Source organism: Ictalurus punctatus, chromosome 10, assembly GCF_001660625.3.
Source record: "Ictalurus punctatus breed USDA103 chromosome 10, Coco_2.0, whole genome shotgun sequence".
NCBI lineage: Eukaryota > Metazoa > Chordata > Actinopteri > Siluriformes > Ictaluridae > Ictalurus > Ictalurus punctatus.
Genome location: NC_030425.2, coordinates 29,660,001 through 29,686,526, shown reverse-complemented (window position 1 = coordinate 29,686,526; position 26,526 = coordinate 29,660,001). Strand labels below are relative to the sequence as shown.

At 41.0% G+C, this 26,526-nt stretch overlaps 1 protein-coding gene across 1 annotated transcript in view; it reads right to left on the bottom strand.

Moving 5' to 3' along the window:
• alx4a (ALX homeobox 4a) overlaps nt 1-25,091 on the bottom strand; it is a 33,972-nt gene extending 8,881 nt beyond the window's left edge. Inside the window, exons 1-3 of the mRNA XM_017478917.3 lie at nt 24,285-25,091; nt 6,264-6,577; nt 589-717 (exon numbers count right to left, since the gene is read on the bottom strand). Coding sequence (XP_017334406.1) covers nt 589-717; nt 6,264-6,577; nt 24,285-24,654 — 813 coding nt within the window. The 5' untranslated portion in view covers nt 24,655-25,091. The remainder of the gene's footprint in view (nt 1-588; nt 718-6,263; nt 6,578-24,284) is intronic.
• Between the last annotated feature and the right edge of the window lie 1,435 nt (nt 25,092-26,526).

Sequence of the window (26,526 nt, the reverse complement as noted above, 5' to 3'; positions counted from 1 at the left end):
CCGATCGAGTCAGGAATAACACTCTCCGTGTCCTTCTGTTAGAGGAAAAATAATCAGTGACGGCGCGGTGTTGAAGCCGAGTCCCTCCTACCGTCCCAACGCTGCTTATTTCCCTATACGAGCAAGCCCTGAAGTGTTTAATTCCTCTACCACGACGACAATCTGACAACCATCACAAATCGCGTTTATTCTCATCCAGTTATAGTTACGATGAACGTTCTTCTCCGAAATGAGTTCCTGCTCTCACTTACGTCATAGCAGCTATAAACAGTCACTCCCTCACCAGCCCTCATCTTACCGAGAAACCACAAGGAAGCGTAAAAACGCCCCCGTCGTAAAGACGTCGGAAAACTGAACATCACAGCTTTACCTCTGACTTTCACAACGTATTATACTACATATATATACTATAGTGACTATTTACTTGATATTTTTAGCTTACTGTAAATGGACAAAAAAAAAACAAACCCCGATGATGTGTAAACACTGGCATGTTGCAGTAGTATAAGCGCAATAAAACACTCCAGGAAGTATGGTATACCCTCTCTCTCCTCTGCTATTGGCTTTAGTTGAGACAGTCAGCTGTACCTGGGCGTAGTTCTCCGGCCGAGTGAGGAGTGGAAGCTCGTAGGCGGTGGAGAAGTGCGTTCGGACCTGCTGCATCTGTCCAAAACGTTCCCTCTTCCTCCACTTGGCTCTCCGGTTCTGGAACCATACCTGCAGGAAACGGAGGTATTTAAGAAACACGTTATAAACACTGTTTATTTTTCGTCGTTTAACCGACGACGTGATCGTTATCTGCGCAAATCGAACTCCCAGCGAGGAAACTTGGACACAGATTCGTTTAAAAAAAAACAAAAAAAACAGAAAACTTTTGTCCGTTAAGAGCCAGGATGTTGCAAAACGTTCCGTCAGAAATCCTCCTGGCTGTTGCCGAGCGGCGTATTATTTTTCAGCATCTCTTCCCTCTTCCTAGAAGAATAGTTCAGTGAGACCTGCGTGGTGTTTGATGTTGTAGGAGATGACGGATTGCGAAGGCCTCCTCGGAGGTTTTTTTTTCCCTCCTCTATTGGAGCCGTCAGTAACAGCAGGAGGTAGAGAGGGGGGTGCAGGAACCCACCGGGGCCATAGGTCTCGGAGAACCGTGTCACTCCTCCACCTTCGCTCATGATAGATTGGAAGACTGTGTTTTAAAAAACCGAGTGGAACAGCGTCTAAGTGATTTCACTCCACGAACACTCGTACGCTAATAATAAATGTTTAGTGACGTGAGGTGTTCTGGCGATTGCTCAGGCTCCAGTTGGTGTGGGGGTTTTTTTATTAATTTTTTTAATGATTGTATTAATATAATGATAAATTCATCACGGCGCACTTTTCAAAAATATCGCACGTGTTTTTAAATGTTTTTATAACGTTTTTTAGTAACAGTAACAAACTGAAGTTGACAATTCCCCCCCCCCCCCCCCCCCCAAAAAAAAAAAACATCCTACATTTTATCGACTTTTTTATTTTATTTTAATGCGGCACTTCTGACACTTTGCTAGCAAACCTTTCACGGGCGTGACGCGACGCTAGCATCGGTTTCGTGCTCCAAAGATCCGTATACGTATTTGGGTTTAAACCGGACGTGGGTGTGGCCTTAAACTGGAAGGAGTTTTTCTCTATTTTCTTGGCGCTTATGTTCAATTTTTGGATCCCAGTCCTGAGGTCTATCGAGTCTCCTCCTGTGCACCTTTCTGTCAAGTTTCCCAAAAGAAGAAACCCCACGAGCAGTACTTCTGTTATTTATGTCTGTTTAAAACACATCATCTGTTCACATGCGAATATTTTCACCAGGTTACATCCTGAAAGCGTGGTACTATTATCGTACAGCTGTTTTCAAGGATCATTGTGTATTTTTGTCACGTTCTCCACCCGTATTTGACAGATCGTCGTCTCTCGTATCTTTTATTAGTTTTTGAATTTCTCAAATCAGACAATCGCAGGCGTTGTTTTTTTTTTTTTTTTTTTTTTTTTGCCCCAGACAAAGGAGTTCCTTTGGAGTTTGAACTCAGGGCTGGAAAAGAACATTTGGCCCAATCATCCTGCCGATCTTTGGTCCACTGACATGCAATTTTCCCCTCGGTTTCCACACGTGCGTGCAACTCGCACGCAATTTAAAAAAAAACCGAGAGCGAAAGAAACGAAGCCGTTCTTCTAATTCCGCAGCGGCGCAGACAATCAAAGACAAAAGATGGAGGGGATGGTCCTTAATACAGACAATGTGGAGAGAATTTCACGTCAGTTCCTCAAACAAAATGCTAGCAGATCCTCAGCATCCCCCCAATCCACCCCCCCCTTCACCCCTTTGTGCTTAGACTAGCGTAGCACAGCGTTCTCATGACAAAAGTCTACCATAATTACCTCTGACAACTGATCCTAAAAGCGTTGTTTATGAGAGCATTATTATGTTTAAACTGCCATCAAAGGCTGAGAAAGCGATCTAAATACAGGCCAAGCCTCAGATGGGTTTAAGTCTGGCATTTTCCACCGCAGCCAAACAGAGAGACGTCATCTCGCTATCTGCTCTCTGAGAAACCCGATCGCACTGCCACTCTGATTGCACTTTATGTCATGTCGGATCACGGGGGTTCTGCAGATTAAGGTTCTCTAAAATGACATCGTTTTACCACGAATAAACAGCGAACCTCAACATCGGTACGTCCTTAAAAAAACAGTAACTAGCACCTTTTTAAAAATGACATATCAATAACCAACACATGCATTCACCGACAGGTCCGTAGTGATCACGACGATGTTTACGGTTGTTCACTGGCAGAGAGGAAGAACCGTGAAAAGCAAGTCGTAATTATGAAGACTGACACCGTGGATCGTCGTGGAACCAATCAACAGTCCAGACGTGTGTTTCGTGTTGGATTCTGGATTCCGATTGGTCAGAAGGTGTTGATTTTAGTTTTCTTTAAACAGCGGCTCGGACAGTAGCGCAGCTGCGAACCGCAGGTTTGTATTAACGCGCTCATTTGAAGTCGTTATCGTTTATATTTCTTATTAAGTCCAAGAAAGTAAAAAGCAGCTGGTGAAGGAACGACTGCTTCCACAGCGTCACATGCGACTGTGAATGGATAACAAGTATGACGTGTCATTGTTTAAGAAGAAGAAGAGAAGAAGAAAATTCTAATTGTTGGCAACTTGCTGAGGTGTAAGAGGAATAGAACACTCAGTGAGTGATAATAAACGGAAGTAATGGGCTTTGGGGTGGTGACAGGAAGTCTGTTTCATCACACCGTACCAGTCCTTTAACGTTACCCGTGACTTAAACGCCGTCGTTTGGAGGAAAACGTTTCAGTCGTGTTTTTTATTTTTAAAGAAACCTTATTTCTTTCTTCGGTTACGTCGCAGCGTGTAGTTTAAGGTCCGCACACGCTACACCGTGTGTACTGGATTGTGCGGCGGTGAAGGAAAAAAGAAGTCGCTTGTCCCCGTTTTCTTCCTGTCCCCTGCTTCGGTTTTTTATCTCCGCTCTTCAGTTGGGGAAATTGAGAAAAGCGAGACGGGATCGTTTCAAACCCAAGCTTGTTTTCATTTTATGTTTAATTTCCTGACGCCTAAGCCCCCCGGCTTTCCGACGCTGCTCCTCCAACCCCGGAGAGGCGTGCCGACAAGAAAAGGTGGACGTATTCCCTCGCTCCTCTGCTCTCCTCTTTCTGAACTTGAAGACACGAGCCAGCGCAGAGGCGTGTAGAGTTTCTGCTCTCACCGAAAAGAAAAAAAAAAAGCCCTCCTTTGTACCAGAGAGACCGAGAGGCCAGAGCTTTGAGGGAGGATTGTTAGAGAGCAGAGTTCACTTTAAAAATGTCCTCTCTTTTCCTGTCGCTGTCCCATGGACTTTCCTCCTCTGTGTACTTTTTCACAAAGAAAAAAAAAAAACTTGTTCAGTGGCTTGTTGTGAGGCAAAAAGAAAGTATTTTTGTGTGTTTAGCACGCGTGGTAACGATGCAGTAATTGGTAAAGACGTTGACAGCTAAAGCCACTTAGACGCTTATTACAGAGCTTTATTTATGTTCCAGCGCTGGAGGAGAGCGAACAGAAACACTAAACTCGGCCCAGCGGAAAGAGGGGAAAGATCAGCTTTGAAGTCATGAGCAGCTTTGAGGATTGATCGTCTGGTTCTGCTGTCACTCAACTTCACCTTTTTTTTTTTTCTTTTTTTTTCTGCAAACAAAACAGCAGATATGAAGCTTTTCAGGGTTAACTAGCTTTTTTTTTTTTTTTTTTTGTAGCATGGCAGTGTTTTTGTTTATTTATCAAAGCAGGCACATACTTATTCAAATCCAGGCCTGGTTTTATGAGGGGTGCAATAACTTATGCCAGATTTTACAGACATAACTGCTAATTGTGAATGAACTCGGCCAAGCACGCTGGCCAGCTCTCCGTGTGCTTTTCTTTCCATGACATTTTTATTTCCATTTCAGATAACGCTGTGGTACGGAACCGCGTGCCGTCAGGACGAGGTGCAGGTCATTACCCAGCGTAACCTCGGGCGTCTACCGAACCTCGTGTTCACGACCTGCTCGGAGAAGCAAAAACACGACGTCTTATTTGTATTTCTTTGTGACAGGACATCTGTATGCCTTTTGGATAGATTTATTTTTTTATTTTTTTACATGAACAGCTTTTGAACGGTAACGTGGCCTGTCTCGATAGTTACGGCGGGATACATTTGTTATTATTTATCGGAGACGCGTGAGATCGATGCACGTCCGCATGCGACCGCCGTTCTTGGGTACGCTCACGGACTAAAAGCGGATCTGTGTTTTATCCGAGCGACCAAGACGAGGTTGAAGGTTACGAGTGAACTCCGGCACATCCAAAAAGCCTCCAGCGAGGTTCTCTCACCCGGCGGGGAGAGGAGGGAGGGACGCATTCTTTCCCGAGCAGGACGTTAATGAAAAACAAACAGTTTAAATCCCGGCGTTCTTAGTGAAGTGTGCACGTGCTGTCGGGTAAAACGGGTTCTCCCTGTGTGTCACTCAGAGCTGGAATGCAGCCACGGTCCTGGAAGGATTATATGCAAATATGAAAGGGTGGGGGGGGTGGGGGGGATCAGAGGGTCACGAGTTCTGGGTTTTTCCAGACGCAGATACGTTGTAACTCAGAGGTTCTGGTGAAGGCCATGGGTGGAACCCAACACCGTGTGTGTACCGTCCGTTTTCCCCTCCGTCGCTTCACACGTTGATTTGGATGTCTGAAGGTTTTCCGAGTTTTATTGCCCGTGTTTATTCTCGCTGGTCCTCTCCGTAAGCTCGCACTTCGGAAAAGCTTTATCCGGGTTTGAAAACTGTTGTTGAGAGTCGTAAGGTTCTGACTGTCGGTTCCGGGGTTTTTCCACATATCCGGCCACAGTTTTAACTCTCAAAGCAATGTTTTGGTATAAAATTTGTCACATAGGTTCAACGGCATATAAAGAACCAGGATTATAACATTCCCTCATTACTGCCAATTCCAAGACCTCTGTCTTGATGATGATGTCTTCGATGCCACATTTGTACCAAAGAATTAGTACGGTTACCCGCAAAAGTTTGTACACCCTTACTTCCAGTATACCAAACCAAAAATTCAGTGGCCACTAACCCTAAAAACTAACCCCCAGTCTGACGATCTGTTGTCTTTGACGCAACGCTTGTGCAAAAGTTTATTGAATATTGACGTGTATTCCGATTGCCTATAATGACTTTTTAAGTCCTCAAATCTTTGGACACGTCTTTGTGTTATTTCCCACTTCTGAATCATGATTTTTACTGTTAATAACTTCTCTAAATAATAATTCCTCTAAACGATGATGTCTTTATCTGGTGTTGCTGAAAGCCGAAGGTTTTCCTGATTCTCAGACTGTCTTAACAAAGTGAACGTCCGATTTTTTTATTTTTATTTTTTTACGGGTTTTTTTTTTTTTGAAGTCATTAGACACCTTTAAGAGGCCCTTTCAAATCAGTAACGTAGAACATGACATTGGAGGAGCAGCCTACCAACTTTTAGGCTCGGTGGTGAATAAAACCGCTAACTGAGACTCGGTTGCCATTAAGTGAACATGGAATTCTCTTTTGTAGATGTTCTTCTGTAGAAAGAAAGCCGTCCATGTAGTATTTCTTTATGCAGAACTATGCACTAAACTATTCATGTAGCCTCCTCAGACAGGTCATGAGGAGACCAGTGCTGGTGTTAATGCTTAAAGGCTGTAAGGAGGAGCGTAATGTGGATTTTACCTGGACTCGAGCCTCTGTGAGGTCCGTCCTGAGTGCCAGCTGCTCTCGGGCGTACACATCCGGGTAGTGCGTCTTCTGGAAGACTTTCTCCAGCTCTTCCAGCTGATAGCTCGTGAAGGTGGTGCGGTTACGTCTCTTCTTGCCCTTGTTGCTCTCTCCCTCACCTTTGTCCAGGGGGGAGGCGAGCTCAGAGCTGGGTCTGTCCTGAGGAACCTTGGCTCCTGGATCCTTCACGCTGAGGTAGCTACCATCCATCCCTGTGGGGTCGGTGTTCGCCGGCAGGTCCGAGTCGGTCAGCCCTGTGGTGTCTTTACCTGGAAATAGTGCGAGAGAGAGAGAGAGAGAGAGAGAGAGAGAGAGAGAGAGAGAGGGAGGTTAGAGCTGCGAGATTCGAACTGAAGGATGTTCACCCTTTGGAGGGAGTAAACAGAATGGATTTTTTTTTTAATTAACTTTTTTTTTGATGAAAAATGTCAAATGTTTTCTGTAATTAAAGATGATTTAATGATATAAAAATGACTTATCCACCATTATGTTCTCATATAGTAGATGATCACACAGTGGAAACCAGTGGCGAATGTGGGCCATCTGGTAAGAACATTACAGTTCAGAGAACATTACAGCGTTGCAACTTTTTGAGAAAATTGTTGAAAAAGTGAAAATTCACATAAAAAGCAGCAACAACTTAAATGGCCAAGATAAGAAAAGACAACATGCTCTTTAGAAGAGGCGTTCTTCAGGTGTTCCTTTATTTATCATCTCTTTCACCCAACACTTCACTTCTTAATATCGAGAACCCGTCAGGATTTTAACATGTCTTTGCTGTGTTTGTTCTTGTCACACTCTGAGGGTTCTCCAAGGGTTTGTTGGATAATTAAGGGTTCTTGATTTCCAAAAATCATTCTACTTGGAACTCTTTCTAAAAGGGAACGAATGAAGAAACAAAATGGTTCTAGCTCTGACCTTGGCGTGGGTACAGCCCCGCACCCAGTGGAGCAAAATGTTTGCGCCTTAGAAAATGTTCTGAGTTAAAACCTTTTTTGGAAGATAAGAACCAATAATTATGCACCAAACCCTTAAAGTACCCTTGAAGAATGCTTTTTTTTTTTTTGTAAGAGTGTATGTATGGATTCTCGGTACATACAGGTGGATTCAGGTGGCTTCTAGTACTTGGTCCACTCTTAGAAAAAAGGGTTCTTCATGGGTTCTTTAAGGGTTCTATGGATATTTACCAGGTCCTGGCTTTCAAAAATGATTCTACATCCCCAGAGGAACGAGAGAAGAAAGTTAAAGGCTCTAGATTTGCCCTAAAAATGTGGATTCTAGACTGGTTCAACCTTTGTGCTCGATTTGTGCCAGATATCTGTATGTTTCATGGAGGTGAAATGTGTGCTCGTCTGACAGTGAGCTGGTTGTACTTCATCTGATTTCATACCAGTGCTGTCGTACGAAAAGGTCTGAGTGCAAATCGTGTCCTTAACCTTAACTTGATCCTTTTTGTGACTTTTCTTAAGACTTGGGCGAATTGTTATGAACTTTATGAATGTTAACTGAACGGATGGAAGACCCTGCGTCAGAGTAAATAAATAAAATCGGCAGATGTCGTTAGATGAAAATCGAGATCATGTTGCGTGTGTTCGGTGTGGTATTTCAGCTGCTCGGATTCACACCTGCGTGTCGTGCCGCTGCTGCGTGAAAATCGATTTTGATCCAATGCGTCGGAGGATGGTCCAGAGTTCCTTTGGCCGTTTGTGTGCCTGGAGCGAGACTGCTGGTGTCAGGCCTTTGGCTTGGTGTAATATCTGAGCATGTCTGACTTGCTCCACTTACGGCTGCCAGTCTCAGCTTGTAAATCAAGTGCTCATATGAAACAGATACCCAGAAACAGATGTAATTGCAGCCTGATAGAAAATTGCAGGTTTCCTCCTCTATGGCTGGATTCTCCTCAGCGGCCTTGTACACGCACGCTTGTGTGTGTGATCTGCTGCGACACGGCGAAGCGGGCCGGTCACGACGCCAAACTGACCCAGCGATGAGACGCTGGGGTGGTAATTTTCCGCGTCGAGCCACTGGAAATGCACATCAGCTCAGCTGTGAAACCTCAGTCTGTCAGTCAGGAAATGGATCAGATTGTTTTTATCCTGCTTACAAAGATTCAGCTTCTTACAGGACTTTACATGGTAACGATTGTACAGGGATCGGAGCTTCCGCCGGAGCGCCCCGTGTTTGGGATCGCCTCAGGCGGTATGTAGGCATTATTGTTTTCTCATGCTGCAACAAAGAAATAGAGCTGAAGAGTAAAGGTGTGTATGATGCAAGTCTCTGGGGTGTGGACCGCATCGGTACGGTTTGAGCACGGGAAGCATCGGCGATTACACTACTATACGAATTTTATTTACGTTGGATTTCTGGAATTTGCTACCTGGAAAAAAAACTGACTCGTTCACTCACTGATTCATTTACTAACTCACTGACTCCTTGACTGACTTCTTGGCTGACTCGCTTGTTGACTCACTCACGAACTTAATCACTTGTTGAATCAATCATTCATTCACTCCTTCACTCGCACGTTCACTCACTGATTGTGACCCTGACTGACTGACTCACTCACTGAATAATTGGCACACTCACTGACTCACTCCCTCATTCACGCACATACTGATTTGCTCACTGACACACTCACTGACTCACTTATTCGCTGACTCCCTGACTCATTCACTGATTCGCTCACTGACATGCTCACTGACACACACATTCACTGACTCACTCATTCACTCACACACTGACTTACTCACTTATTCACTGACTCACTCATTCACTCACTCACTTATTCACTGACTCACTCATTCACTGACACACTCACTGACTCACTCACTCATTCACTGACTCCCTCACTCATTCACTTACACACTCACTGACTCACTCAGTCATTCACTGATGCATTCACTGACTCCCTCATTCACTGACTCACTCACTCACTCACTGACTCACTCACTCATTCACGCACATACTGATTTACTCACTGACACACTCACTGACTCACTTATTCGCTGACTCCCTGACTCATTCACTGATTCGCTCACTGACATGCTCACTGACACACACATTCACTGACTCACTCATTCACTCACACACTGACTTACTCACTTATTCACTGACTCACTCATTCACTCACTCACTTATTCACTGACTCACTCATTCACTGACACACTCACTGACTCACTCAGTCATTCAGTGATGCATTCACTGACTCCCTCATTCACTGACTCACTCACTCAGTAACTGATTCACTCATTCACTGACACACTCACTGACTCACTCAGTCATTCACTGATGCATTCACTTACTCACTCACTCACTCACTCGTTCACTCAAAGACTCTCTGACTCATTCATTCACTGACTCACTCACTGATGCATTCACTAATTCACTCATTCACCGACTGACTCACTCATTCACTGACTGACTCACTCACTCACTCCTTCACTCAGACTTTCTGACTCACTCTTTCCCTGACACACACACTGGCTCACTTATTCACTGACATGCTCATACTCTCACATTCACTGACTCGCTCATTCCCTCACACACGTATTCACTGACTCACTTGTTATTCACTTATTCACTCACTCATGTATTCAATCATTCACCCACAGACTCACTCTTTCACTCACTTATTTCACTGACACATTGATTCACATATTCACTCACAGACTCACTCCCGCCCTAACTCATTCACTGACACATTCACTGCCTCACTCACTCACTTGTTCACTGACTCACTCTTTCACTGATTTTGTCGTTTTAACTGATCCAAGGTTTTTATCTGTACTCAATAATTCACATTTAATATTATTGTGTATTTGCGATTTCGGGGTCACGAGCTGAACGATGCAGCGTTGAGGAATCTCCGATGCTTCCACAGATTTACTTTGATGGTCAGTTTGGCGATGGGACTGACTTTACTGGTTCGTGTTGACTGGGTTTAAAAGATCATTTCCTATAAACATCCCCAATATTTGACTATAAAACACCTAAACAGTCATTAGCTAGTCTTTGCGCCTTCTCTGTTCAGTATAAAGTGCACTGTTTTCAGGAAAAGTTGTGGCGAATATCCAGTGCTATTTCAGTCCCACAATGCACTCTGATGCACACAAGCAATGTACCTCAGTGGCTACGGAATACCCATAATGCACTGTGCTGTTTGGGTGAATCTGTGCACCATGCCTGTGGAAGATTTTTCAGTCGTTTCAGACTTCTCACGAACGGAAACGGAGCATTAAGGTGTTTGTGATGTCATTCCTGTAGTCATGTGTTCGGTCACTATGTTATTGTCTTTAGGCTCCATCCACGTCATATAATCACGTGTAAAGCGTGTGAAGTTTACATCGCGTGCGTTAATGTTGCTGCAGTCACCGAGCGACGAGCAAACCTATGGGAGTATTTTGCGGTCAATATTAAAAAGAAATTGCAAGCTGTGTTTGCAATTTGGGGTCCATATGCATTTCCCATGCCTTGCACAGAAACCTGCCAATCAGTGTTGGGGCGGGGCTATACTATTAAGGGCGTGTTTGTGTTTGGAAGTGACGTCACTCACAGCCTCGTGCTCACAGGAGATTCAATGCACATTCAAGATTCTCTTTTCTATTTCTCAAACAATAAACACACAGAAAGGACGCAATGTGTATTGTCTTACTCTGGAGCAAGTGCATCTGAATATATTTTCAGTTTTTCTCCTGTTAAATGCCCCTGAAGCTAATCTCCCAGAAACGCAGCTCACCAGTGCTTTACAGCAATGAAGTCAGTTAGGGACCGTCTAAAAAGTGCATGACCTGGGCAAAAGCGTACGATTATTCCAAGATTATAGTCGTCTACTTCACAGGATATCTAACGTATTGTAGTGTTATGATACAGTATGGATACAGTATTTGTTTATATAGGATATCATTTATTAATAATTTTGAGTTATTTGAATTTCGCGGTTCGAATATTAGCAGGCCGCGTACGCCACACTGAAGAAATGAAAACGCAGACGGGGTGATTGCCATTACTGTTTCAATATGACAGGATCATAACGCGTAACACACCGGAAATGCAATCGCAAATGGACTTTGCGCTTCCATGTGAAATTTGGCAGACACGGTACGTTCGTGTAAATGAAAACGTGAACGGAAACACACGTCCACAGATACGAAATGCAATTGCTTTTGAACACTGTCCGCAGAATACTTCCATACGAGCCCGTATTATTACACGGCGTACGAAATCATTTAATTCAGTCGTCATTTCTGTTTCCTGGAATAATGTCCAGTGTACCGCTGCTGATTTTCCAGTGTAGGGAACAGTGAGTATTGTGAACATATGTTTCTCAGTCGTCACGCGACAGCGTTCTCACGACTTTTACCATTTGAACGCTAAGCGTACAGCATGTTTACATTCCCATGTCCAGGGGAGACATTTGAATGCACCGCCCCGGACTGTAATCAGACACGTGCTCATTCGGTCGCAAGCTTATGACCGCGGTAGAAACGGACCGTCCAGCTCTTTTAAATTAGGATTGATTTAGCTTTTTTATGGCGTCGCCTGATGCATTTGAAACTACAACAGCATATAAATTTAATATAAATCCTCCCATATCTATTTGAAATAGAGATAGCATTTCATTGCTTGTTAAATCTTGGGTAAGAAATCAACTCTGTAAAGGTCACAATGTCCTGAATTCACTGATGTTTTGTTCTGTCTTTGCCTTATTGTTTGTTTTTATTTATTAGCATCGTCTAGGTTTTTTGAACATAAAACAGAACATAGGAACCATGCTCTAGAGAAGCGTCAGTGCCAATAACGTTGACATGAAGCATAGCGTTCTTAATACGCCTGCTGTTCACTACCTGACTCGCCTCGTTTTGGATAAATGCTGGACCACTTATTGGTGTAAACAGTCAGTGATGTGAATAAATACCCCCCGAGGGTCTGCTGTTGGTCCTTTGTGTTGGCGAGACCCCTGTGAGAGCCGCCCGTACAGGACCGAGTGCTTTCTCTGGTCACTGTGGCCTCTGTGGCCCTGACAGACGTGGACCCAGGGCTCGGGGGGGAACATAATGGCTCCCATATTGCCTCCCGCTCAGGACTGACACATCCTGTTAAGCGAGAGGGAGCGAGCGTAAATATTTTCAGCTTTCGCTTTGAGATGCCGTGTGCCTCAGACTGTCAGACTGTTCGCAGCGCTGCCTGGCGATCAAAGTGTCTCGCTGATACCTTGTGGCGTTCATGCCTTTGGACTGACGTGGGGTATTGTGACAATCCCTCGCTTGTTAGAATTCAGGATTGAACCTGGCGGCGAGGTTTCTCTGTCGCTCAAAGTGAACAGCGGTTCTGCGCTCAGAGTTCCTCCATATGGCCGTGTAACATGACCCGGGCCTGAAACCTCACTGCAAATCGGTTGTGTCAGAACGGGAAAGGTTTGGAGAGGACTGCGGTTGAACGGCGTCGTAAAAGGGCATGTGGGCACAGCATTTAGCTGAGGGGGAAGAAAAAAAAAAGCTCAAGCTTAAGGCAAATATGAGCTGTGGAGGTCACTGTGAGTCTGTTCCCAAACCCCAAACCCCAAATCCCTGTCTGCTTTTACAAATTATACCAAACAAAAGTCATGCTTTATACATGTCCTGTAATTCCTCAGCTTTCTAAATTTCTATTAGAATAAACAGATGTAATCTCTTAAAATGTTTCCAGTTTAACTAGTGCAAAAACACATCCATGGAACATTTTAACTCTAAAACCGTCCACCACCTCCAACATACAGAAAAGAGAAGTCTGGAGATGATCGTTTTCCAGCCCCAAACCCCAAATAAGACGTACGGGATAGTACGGCCTACTACATATATGTTGTCGGACCTCTGATCTAAAGACGGGCCTTTATCAGAATACCGGTATTCCCGTTGAACTTTTTGACACGTCAAGAAGAACTACAAATCGAACGCGAGTTCACGAGTAGGCTAGGAGAGGCTGAGGTTCAGCTCCGGGACTAATTGGCTGTTTAACCTGAGTGTATTCACACCTGCCTGCTTAGCAAGAATGGAGCTTGTAAATCTAGTTTTACACTACCTACGCGCCACGCTTTCGGACTGGAAGCGCTTCCAAACGGCTCGCCATTCGATACGTCTAATAAAGAGTGGAGGGCACCTTTTATACATTCCATAATACATGCATGAACGATTCAGACACTCGTTCCAGACACGAGTGCGCTAAAAAGGGTGCCTCTCTTCGGGACAGGAGACGCCAGAGGCTCCCGGCCCCCGTAAGATGTCAGTACTCGACCCTTGAGTTAGTCAGGGTCATATCTTTACAAGGGGCAGCGATTTATTCCCAGTTGAAAATGGGTGAATACATCAAAGTGTAATTTAACTGGCTGTAAAGCGGCAGGGCATCCCCCATGCTTTTTATGCAATCCGATGGGCAAGGTCAGCACCGGGCAAATAAAAAGCAACACTATAAATTAGGCACGCCAGGGTTTCTGCTAAGGGTTAATGACAAAATATTACAGACCTAAAAAGGCTGTAATATAATATAATATAGTATATATAAAGATGTGTTATAAATTCTGAAAGAAGAGTGTGTTCTCAGTGCTCGTGGTCAATTTTGAATTGTTTAGACGTGGGGGGGGGGGGGGGGGCGCTGTGTGTGTGTGTGTGTGTGTGTGTGTGCAGACAGTTTGTTCTGCTCTGCATTTATTTGTGTCTCTAATTGGGTTTGTTTTCTGTTCGTACAATATGAAAAAGATCGTAACGGGGCCGAGCTCTGAAGCCTCGCCAGTCGTCTGAAACTTGCTTCCGCTTTGTAATTATTTCAGGCTCTTTCACACATCCGCGTACACACACGTGTCCTGAGATTGATGGATCGGCTGGAATATGAACGTTGAAGCGTGGACAAGAACCGTTTTTTTTTTTTTTTTTAAAGCGGTGACTGTTTAATTAATGCAAGAAAATATTAGTAAAATGCTCCAAAGCGGTCCCGTTGGTAAGCCGTCAGCAGAACCTGAGCTAGTTTTACGTTTGCAGAAAGATATTTATAGAAATTCCATATGGCCTTGTGTTAATTGAACGTTGGGTTTAAATTTACCACACACACTTGGGTTAACTGGCTCTGAGCAGCATTTCTAATTAATCAGCTCCTCTTTTTTGTTTTTTTTTGTGGGGTTTTTTCCTCCTTTCACTGATTACTTACACTGGTCTATTCCATCCTGGCCACAGCATTCTTTTCCTTTTTAACGTTTTTAAACATTTGAGGCTTTACGAAAAGGCCCAGTAGTGAGAACCCGAGCCGTCCACAGAGAAGTCCAAACACACCACTAGTCCTGAGGGAGGATTTATCCCAACGGGCTCCAACAAAGAGCACACGCTGTGCAAGAAAACACGGCATTTCCTTCAAACCTCTGCTGGTGATAAATCTCTCCTCTATCTACTCATCTGAGGATCTCCGAGCGCTCGCTGCGGACTGATTTAAACTCCAGCCTGTTTAAAGTCTCAGCAGATTTATTCATAGATTAGCAAACTTTAAAACCATCCCGACAGGGTGTTAATATTATGTCCTGGTTCGCTGTTAGCCATGTTTTTGATTATAACGACGAGAAATCATTCTGAAGGTCGTTTAGGAAAGACGCTGCGGGTTGAATCGACCGTCAGAGGTGTTGATTATTGGGATCGTTGGGATACAAAAACGCAACAGAAACATTTCACTGGTTCACCGCGTTATCTGAAACTTCTGAGAAGGCTTTAAGTCTTCATGTCATATAATCACTGAAAGGCCTGTGTCCTGCTCTATATGTCCAGTTATGTGTCATTATGATGGCAATATACATGAGTTATCCTTTATAACCCATTTATAAACCCTTTATAAACCTTATTACCCCATTTATAAACCCTTTATAAACCTTATAACATTTATAAACCCCTTATAAACCTTATAACCATTTACAAACCCTTTATAAACCTTATAACCCCATTTATAAACCCTTTATAAACCTTATAACCCCATTTATAAACCCTTTATAAACCTTATAACCATCTACAAACCCTTTATAAACCTTATAACATTTATAAACCCCTTATAAACCTTATAACCATTTACAAACCTTATAACCCATTTATAAACCCTTTATAAACCTTATAACCCCATTTATAAACTTTTATAAACCTTATAACCATTTACAAACCCTTTATAAACCTTATAACCCATTTATAAACCCTTTATAAACCTTATAACCCCATTTATAATCCCTTTATAAACCTTATAACCATTTATAAACTCTTTATAAACCTTATAACCCCATTTATAAACCCATACATGAGTTATCCTTTATAACCCATTTATAAACCCTTTATAAACCTTATAACCCCATATATAACCCCCTTATAAACCTTATAACCCCATTTATAAGCTCTTTATAAACCTTATAACCCCATTTATAAACCCTTTATAAACCTTATAACAATTTATAAACCCTTTATAAACCTTATAACCCCTTTATAAACCTTATAACATTTATAAACCCTTTATAAACCTTATAAACATTTATAAACCCTTTATAAACCTTATAACCCCATTTATAAACCCCTTATAAACCTTATAACATTTATAAACCCTTTATAAACCTTATAACCATTTATAAACCCTTTATAAACCTTATAACCCCATTTATAAACCCCTTATAAACCTTATAACATTTATAAACCCTTTATAAACCTTATAACCCCATTTATAAACCCCTTATAAACCTTATAACCCCATTTATAAACCCCTTATAAACCTTATAACCATTTATAAACCCTTTATAAACCTTATAACCCCATTTATAAACCCCTTATAAACCTTATAACCCCATTTATAAACCCCTTATAAACCTTATAACCATTTATAAACCCTTTATAAACCTTATAACCCCATTTATAAACCCCTTATAAACCTTATAACCATTTATAAACCCTTTATAAACCTTATAACCCCTTTATAAACCTTATAAACATTTATAAACCCCTTATAAACCTTATAACCCCATTTATAAACCTTATAAACATTTATAAACCTTATAACCCCATTTATAAACCCTTTATAAACTGTACTAACGAGAAGAAATACACATTAAAGCGCAAAACCAGTGTCTCAAAATCATTTTCAGAACTCAGAGTCTCAGTTTCTAGACGATCCACATTCTCAGACGTGCGTTCCTTTCTCTAGGAAATTTGGGTATGAAGGAGGAATGACTACAATTACTTTTATACTAAAATATGAAATAAAAATCTAATTAACCTAATTAATTAAACACTAAAGAAATGAAATCATATCTAACATGATACACAGGAATTGTTTTCCACATTTAATTAGACGAAGCCTCATTTACATTCAAAAATGTTTCATCCATTTAGGAAAAACTTCCACTACAAATAAAAATCAGCAGGATGAAAGACGATCTCTAAACAGACCTGTAGAATTTTTTTGTGTGTTAATCTGCAGTTTTCTTCACAGCCTTTACGCTGTCGTGTTGACAGTTAACCTTTCTCATTAGTCTGCCCTTGCTTGGTGATCAGTGTTATAGACTCAACCCCCCGAGGGAATCTCCTGAGTGACGTTTCAAACCGCAGCGACGTGACGACGTGCTTCACGAGTCTTCATGGAACGTTGTGAGAAGAAGTGACGGTGAAACGGTGCAGTCCACACACACGGCTACAGATCTTTCCCTGCACTTCTGCAGATGAATCTTTTAACCTGGATTAAAACCGTAAAGAAGCTCTGTCAATCCCGTTTTAATCTCAGGATTCAGTTCTTGTAGCTGAGGAGAAAAAAATTTCTGCAAAAACGAAACATTCTGCTTTAAAAGGAGATGAAACGTATCGTTGGGGATGGATCTCAGGAGTAGCATTCTCACACGTTTTAGTCTGAATCAAAATTAGATTAACAAATCCCCCAAATAATCCGCATTAGGGTAACTGGAAATGGATTCCTGGTTATTTTTAAAATACAATTAGAAGTGCTCGGACACATTAAACCCGCTCGCGTGTGTTAAACCCCGGGTCTGATTAAGCCCTCGTCCAATCAAGTGCCTTGTCTTTGAAGCGATCGGTCAGCCTGCTGCGCTTGTGTGTGCCGGTCGAGACTAAAGTAAATTGTAAAAAGCCGTAACGTGGTCTAAGTGGTAAAGTGATCCTGGGTTCTTGTCACCACTCTTTAGACTAACAACCTGCACAAATGCAGCCGTTTCTTCAGACTGAAGAGAACCTCAGTGACTGGTTCTTATTATTTTCCACCCGTGTTGCTTTGCAGAAGCTCGAGCTGGTCACCCTGCGCTGTGATTTGTCCGGGTATTTGTATGAATATATGTGTAATGCATGTACAGTATACGGTATAGAAAACCTCAGGTGAATTAAAACCCGTCTGAGTCTACCGAAGGCATAAACTCCAGTCAGTCGATCGGCTAGACACGAAACTCGGCGAAACCTTTCTTTTTTACGATCTCTTTTCTCGGTTGCGTCGTGTCCATAAGAATTCATTCTTTCAGATGATAACTTAAGAAGCTTCCTAGGATCATGAGCACGGAATCTAAAGAAAATAATCCGAATTAAACCAACACAGGCCAAACTTTTATTTATTTATTTGTTTGTTTGTTTGTTTGTTTGTTTGTATATTTAACATTATTTTGTTATTCTGTATTAGAGATATCATCTCCATCTCCTGCTCCGTTCCATGATCTCATAATCTTTCACTGTAGAACAATAATAATAATAATAATAATAATAATAATAATAATAATAATAATAATAATAATGTATTAGTGTTTAGTGTTGGAATACGACAACCAGCTGCCTTATAATAACGTCTTACCTGCGCTAGGTTTTAAGTTTAATCTCATTTGTAATGTTTATCTCATTTTAATATTGTAAAAGATGTTGTATATAACATTCACCACTGAAACATAATGATCACATTATAAAGGGCAGTTGTTGTTTTTTTGTACTTTTGAACTAATTTCAGCTTCATGTTCGATGAGGACGAGCCATAAAATCTCTCTCTCTGGACATTTATTTATGTAACTGCTCTACAAACATACACATGGGGAGGATCAATACTACTACAAGCACAGCAACCATTTTTAGATCTTAAAGTCAAGCAGGTTTAATACGACACGGTACGAGCATGAACCTGGAAGATAACTACTCCAACTACAGCAATTTCAGAATGATTCACGCCTCATATTTTATCTCTTGAGGGACCTTTCTGAAATAAACATGAACGTCCTGTCCTCACTTTACTGCTTCGATAACGGATTTATTTCACATTACGTGCTAGGAACTCCTAGCATCTTTTAAACTGGTTTTTATTATTATTATTATTATTATGTAAATGATTGACACGCAGTAAAGAGCTACAAGACAGAACATCTTTCTCATTCGCTTCAGAGAGATTGGACTTCCTCCAGAAATTGATCTGAGCCAGAGCTCCGAATTCACCCTCCATGTGCTGTAAGGAATTTGTACATGTGGCTGTGGTACCCAGCTGGGTCAGTGTGCCACACAACTACACACAACTACACACAACTACACACAGGCCTCACGGCGTCCGACGAACCCCTCTGACTCACGGCTGGAGCATTCCGAGCAAACCCCCCAAAACGCTCTGGACTTTTCTTTTTCTACATGTTTAGAAGTAACAGTTCAGGTCGACCGTGTTTCCTGTGGAAGGAATGTTAGTGTTGGGATTATGATTGTCCTGGAATTTTTATTTGTATTTTTTTTTTAAATTTTTAAAAAAAATTTTTTAGGGGGGGCGTCGTTAACGGGATCGATCCAATCAGACCCACGTCTGATTGTGGAATCAACATTTAGTCTGAAGTCAAGATTAATTCCGCACTACATCACATACTGAGCTAGAATTGCTCAACTGTAAAGTTAATTACAAGCAACAACCCTGAAACTCTTTAAAGAATGTAGGATTAGAAACCTTGGTGTTTGTACTTGAGATTTAAACACGTGTGGCATTTAAAAGGTTCGGAAAAAAAACTTGTGCATTTTTATTCATGAATGCACTTCTTCATGTGTAACAGCTGAGTGACATCCCTTGCTTTTTGTCTCATTTTCGACAAATTAACAATCGCCTCAGGAAAGTTTGCCGCATCATCCATCTGATCTAAATTAATAAGCGTTCCTGGTTTTTTTATTTTTATTTTAAATTATTGTGAAACTCCTTGTGGTTTGTGTGGTTTATTATACAGCGTGTTATGGAGTCAGTAACTAGCCTTCACTTTCTCAGGCAACTTCTGGTATTCAGCAGTGTAATCCATGGGCTCCCTCTACATTCTTAAAATAAATAAATAAATAAATAAATAAATAAATAATAATGACAAAAAAAGAAAGCCCTGGAAACAGAGGAAGCTTATTCCCAGTGCTGGTGCGCGTTTAATCGCCTTCACGTGGTGTCTGTCGCAGTTTTTATTTCATTACCTCCTTCTTCTACTCATTATATCCTCCACTCATTTATTATTGACGTCCCATCTCACTGTCCTCTCACACTCACTGTCCTCTCACACTCACTGTCCTCTCACACTCACTGTCCTCTCACACTCACTGTCCTCTCCCCTCAGTCCTGTCTCTCGTGCTGTCTTTTCCCCGCAGGATGTTACTGACGGTGCCATTTTGCGCAGTGAGAGGGCTTAGTGACACACTTCCACTGCGAATATACAATCCTAGACTTACTTATGATCGACTAAAAGTGGCGGAACAGTGCTGACCTCGCCTTCCTTTACAGGGCTCTGAGCCTAGAAAGGTGCTTTCGGCGTGTCCGGTGGTCCTGAACGCGGCGCGTCTGATCCGTCACGCGCTTTTAAAGACGCATAAAGAAATATTCAGTACACACTCTCATTCCGCTCGCTTAAGTGTTGTCGTTGCTGTTGTTGTTGTTATTGTTGTTGTCTTTGTGAGAGCTGGCATTTGCGTCAGTCTCCGTCTTGTTTTCTTCCTAGTTTAGTAAACCGGATGTCATGCGCGCTAGCTGCCGCGTTTTATTATCATGGCGTTCCTTCTCTAGCGCGTATTTAAACAAAAACAGAAAAACTCAAGGGTTCTTCTGTTGTCCCTCTGAGCTTTAAGTGTTCCTGTGTTGTTCCTCTGTACGGAACCCTTCAGGGTTCTCTGAGCTGTGCGGATCTATAACAGAATGATTCTCCAGCAGGAATGATTTACCTCGGGCCTGACTGTATAAAGAACCCTTTTATTCTCCTCAGTGTATCTACACTTTAAAACACACACACACACACACACACACACACACACACACACACACACACACACCTACCTACACTGTTTATTTATGCTAAAGAATGATTTTTTAAATTGAAAGTATTAGGTTTCGGGTCCGTTTTTCTTCTTCGCGGTCACTGAAACCCCGCAAGAAAACGCAGTGGAAGATGCGACTGCAGCAGAATTTGGCATTTTTATTTCTTCCTCCTAAAAGCTAGTGAGTGCGCAGAATTGGCACCAGTCGCATGAAACGGTCTCTTTCTCACCCCCCCCCTCTCTCCCCCCCCTCTTTTTTTTTTTTTGTAAAAAAGGAAAGTCGTTTAAAGCGTGTGTGTAAGTAAGAATCGGACTTTTCATAGGAACTCAGATTTGTTTGATTTTATTTTCAGAAGGCCAAACACGCGGTGTAATGCAGTCTAATGTGATCCCCGCTGTTTACTTTCTATCGTTTATAACTTCCATCCCATTGGTCTGGAGAAAAAGAAAAAAAAAAAGATTTGGCTTTAATAACATCTGTGCAACAGATCAGTAATAAATCTCCTGCATGTCAATAGTTACGTCATACAGTTACAGTAATTCTTTCACTGAGAAAAAGTGACTGCTTTGTGAAAGCTACTTTTATTATTATTATTATTATTATTATTATTATTATTATTATTATTATTATTATTAATAGTAGTAGTAGTAGTAGTTGTAGTTGTTGTTGTTGTTGGGGGCGTTTTCTTTGTTGTTTTCACACTGTTTTGATTATTTTTGAAAAACTGATACCAACCAGCATATGCAAATATCTAACTAATTAAATATATCCTACACGCATGAATTAAATTGTCATGAATGAATTTCTAAACTCTCAGCCCAAGTGTGTCAGCGTCAGTAAAACAGGACTGATTTAGTGCCTCTGCTGCATATTTTGTGTCACTAATAAAACGGGAATTTTCCAGAAAGCATCACAGCACGAAGATAAGCATGAAACGGCTGATTATCTTAGAGATAAAAAAAAAAAAAAAGAGTAGCTGCATAGCTGTCATTGTTCTCGTCACTGGTGTGGAAGTATGACGTGTGCACCTTCTGTACTTTAAGTGTACTTTTAAAATCTTCACTCTAAAAAATGATTATAGTCCATCTGTGCAGCTTAAATCATGAAGGTATATGATATACAACATGCATACTAAAGGCATGAAAGATACGCGTCCCAAACCAGCACCAAGGACCGGTCCGCTTCACTAGACCTACTGTTTTTATAGGGTGTCAGAGAGGTTACTCTTTACTTTAACTAAAGCTGTTCACGTGTTTTTAAATCAACATGCAGCGTTTTGTTTGCTTTCTGCTGTTTTAATATCTATATCTATCTATCTATCTATCTATCTATCTATCTATCTATCTATCTATATATATATATATATATATATATATATATATATATATATATATATATATATATATATATGCTGTTGATCATTTGTAGGAAATCTTGACATAATCAGTGTCTAATAAATTTGCCTTACTTATAATTAATATCACTTTAACCCAAGAGAACTAAAGGTACTTGTTCTTTGTGGCTGGAAAAAGGTCCTCTTAGTACCATTAGTGTGTGTGTTTTATTTACAAAGCGCACGAGGTGTATCTATAATGATCTTTTACAGTAAAGGTCCTACATCAGTGTTTGAAAGTACAGTGAAAGATATCCCACTCGGGTCAGAGCTGCACACTGACTGCACACTTCACCAGTACACTTTGGTACCTTTATTTTCCTTTATTGTGTTTCTCAGCTCCGTAGTGGGGTTTATTTTGTTTATTGTTGAAAACGCGTTGCATGAGTGGTCTTGCGTAACACTTCTGCATTGTGATCAGTCTGGAACATTAACCTTGAGGCACTTAGAAGGTCAAAGGAAAGAAGGTTGTGTGGTTTGATAAATCCGATGCTTGAGGCTCTGTTACAGATGGAAAATGTTATTCCTGGAACAGCTCGATCAGATTCTGCGTATAAAAGCACAACAACAACAACAACCAAACAAAACCCAAAACCCGCGGATGTCGTGATGTTTACTTCTTTTTAATTATTTCTTGGTGTTTGATTTGGTACAGATTTCCTTCTAGTGCTGAATATAATAAATAAAGCATCCTAACTGCATGTGTTATCCTAACTATAAATGTGTGTTGTCATGTCTGTATAATGATCCTCCTTCATCACTGTCTGATTTATAGGCTGTAAAATAAAATACGCCCTAATTAAAGCTGACTTTATCGGCTAAAAAAAAAAAAAAGAAAAAAAATAAAGAACACAACCTTCTAAACCCTTTCAACATTCGCATTAGAAATCTGCTTAGGAAGAATTAAGAAGCAAAGCAGACGTACAGCTTTATGTCTACTTTTATTTACAAATGACTAGAATAAATATTATCACCGCGACATGGAGATGAAGTTGTAGCTCATGTGAATCTGTAGTTCCAGAGAAAAACACCGCCGTCCCTCCTCCTCCTCCTCCTCCTTTCTCTTCTCTGTTTTTCGCTTTTATGACCTTTACCTGCATTTCATCCTCATGACGTCACTAATCCGCAAGTTGCTCGCACATGCTGGAGATTTCGGGATTTTTATTTATTTATTTATTTATTTATTTATTTAAAAAATTTATTGAATTTTTTGGTGAAATTTATCGCAGAATATTTATAGCCTCTTCCTGCTCTCAAGATGTCGCGTTTCGTTTTTTATGAGCTCACATTCAGTATAAACTCCCGGTTTATAATCGAGTCTGAACCTCTGCACTGTCGTTAGTCTGGTTTTGTTCTCTTTAAATTGTCCCACAATTCATTCATACTGAAGACGAGCGCTCTGAAGTGTGTTCTGTTCGCCGTTAGAAGGAAAACAGCGCGCCTGAATTTATGTTCTTCTTTCCTGCCAGATGTTTTAGAGAGTCCATAACCTCTTCCTTTAATGTCCTCAAGGGCAAGCAGTAAATTTTATGTCACTTAATAATAATAATAATAATAATAATAATAATAATAATAATAATAATAATGTCTGCGTATGCGTTAGTCTAAATCTGGTGCGTGTTTGTATGATGAATTAAATATGAATGAAATATTTCTACACTGCGGGATAGAAAACTTCTTGAAGAGTGTTTGGCCTTCAGTGCGTTCTTGGTTCTTCTAAACATCTAAAAATAGTTAAGTCCAGAAGTCCATTTGAAAACGCGTTAATTCAATTGTCCGATTCGAATCTGATGTATCGACGATTGAAACGCAGCTTATCGCATTACATTAATAAAAAAAAATTAAAGAACGAAAGAAAGAAAAGAAAATTGAATAAGCGTCGGATAAGGTTTGGTGGCTGGTTGTAGACTAACTGTGTTAGTGGGATTGTTTTATTAAAGTAAGTCGTGAAGTTCATTTTGTAAATATATGACACAGTCTTCAAAAAGAGACAATTGGTTGTAATGATTCAATGTGATTACCAGTATTGGCCTTCTTCATTATTATTATTATTATTATTATTATTATTATTATTATTATTATTATTATTATTCCTGTCCTCTTTTTGACTTGGGATCATCTGCATGATCTGATCTCACCAGAACAGCTCATGAATATTCAGTGTAGAAATGTTGTAGTTATGGATGTAATTTGTACTAACTTATTATTATTATTATTATTATTATTATTATTATTATTATTATTATTATTTTATAGATGGAGTGTGCGCCGGAAATGGGGAGATTAAGATCAGACGCGTTTAAACTCACCGTAGCAGGAGATGAGTCCTCCGTTGCTGTCCTGGTGCAGTTTGCTGCTTTCTGGTGGAGTCTTGCAAGAGGATCTGTGCATGAAGAGGTGGTATTTGTTAAAGGTGCCTTCTCCAGCGGTGCCATCCAGTGGTTGGCATTCCTGCTGGAACGGGCTCCGAGACTTCTCTCCGTACGCCGGAGCTTTACTGCTGCTGGTGCTGTTGGTGCTGCTGCTGAGGAACGTCGGGCTGTATTTGGTGTCGCTGCTGGTTGGGAATGTCCTGAACGGGTTGTTGGCTTGCTGATCCCGAGCCTGCGCCGCGGACGCGCTATAATACGAATCCATGGATGTCATGTCGCAGTATGAAACGCACGTCTCGGCGTTCATTCCTGAAAAAAAGCTACTACAGCGTCGGCGGGGGGTGAAAGCAGACGGTTCTTTCTTTTTTCCCCCCCTTCCTTTCTTTCTTTCTTTCTTTTGCTTAGACTAAAGGAAGCAGACCCTCTCAGCTTCTCTCTGTCTTTCTCTCTTTCTCTGCCTCTTCCTCATACGCACACACACGCACGCACACACACACACACACACACACACGCAAACTTAAACTCAGACTCACACACGCAGCTGGATTTGGTTACTAGATGTTTTCCAGCTTTAAAAAGCCCCCCTTAAGGTTTCGGTAGTAACAAAAAATGCGTCTTTCTTTTCGAGAAGATGCAACCCAGATCTCCTCGTAAGCTTCACGCTACCCAAGCGCTCTCCGGACATGTGGCAAGATCTCTCTTCGGTTATTATGTAGATGAAATGAATGGGTGAGGTCAGACTTTTGCTGCTTAGAAGGGAAAAAATGTTTTGTTGGAAATGTTTGGAGGGAGGATTTAACACATGACATTAATGTAATTAGAAGGTGAATATATAGCTCAGTGTGAAGGGAAGCAAGCAAGCGCGTGCGCGCGCGCACACACACACACACACACACACACAATGCGCAAATTTTTAGATGATTTAGATTTGTAAGTGTATTTATTTGTCTTGTCTAAGCACGAGTAATCCTTTTTACCCCCAGATCAATCTTCTCTGCTTCAGAACCACCTTCTCTAAATGTGAGTGCACCAGATTCTGTGGGATTTTTTTTTTTTTTTTTTTTTTTAGAGCAGCATTCCCAAAGGAGCAATCACTCTACTCTGGTGATACTTTGACGACGTTTAAACCTTCACCTTTGTTAACAATGACTACACCGCTGGTGTCTAAACACACTTGATAAACGGCTCTGCTTTGGCGCGTAATGGCGCACGGCCCCTTCATCTTCACTGATTATGATTTTCCCCCTCCTCTTTCCTGCAATATTTAATTTCTTATTATAACCTTTCATCTTTTGTCAAGTCAGCTCAAATCCAACAATAATATTTAGATAACCCGCTTTTGTGTTCACGCGTCTCCGGCTTTTAATGAACACGGGATTACAGGGAAGACAAGTGACTTCTTTTCTTTTTTTTTCAAAGTTAAAACATCAAACCATTTTTTTTGTTGAACTGATTATATATATATATATATATATATATATATATATATATATATATATATATATATATATATATATATATATATATATATATAATACTTTCTTAACCTTCATTCGCACAGACACGGGTTAGACTACTTTATTTAATTCATTTCGGATTAGAAACAGAGGAAATATTTTGCGCAAAAATAAGAACTGCCCGTATAATCACCGTCTTATAGTGTTTATTTGTTCATTTATTGATTTATTTCACCATCATGGTTATATATTTACCCTATAGAATATTTATCACTACACTAGCTCCAGTATTGTACGTTTTATATCTACATTATATTTGTGTATTGTTTATTTTTCAGAGATTAGTACCTACAGCGCATTGTTAGAAAAATAAAGCAAATCTAAAACCCTTAAAGCTTCTTGGGTTGTTCCTATAAAAGTGTGTTAGACCAGGCCAGTATTAGAAAGAGTTCCAGATAGAACCTTATGATCAAGCCGTGAACGCTTCATTACGCAGTGGACTGCAGTGGAGTGTACATCTCCGCAGTGTAGATGGCTGTAACGCACCGGAAGCTGTATAGATATAGTTTGTAAAATAATCAAATATATTGTTTTTAGCATGACCCGATTCACGATATGGCACAGCACACGTCATAAACATGTGCATAACTGAAGACGATGTTGTCCTTTTTAAGCCTTTTTGTGCACGGCGCATGCAAGATGGCTGACATTCATGGGCGTGT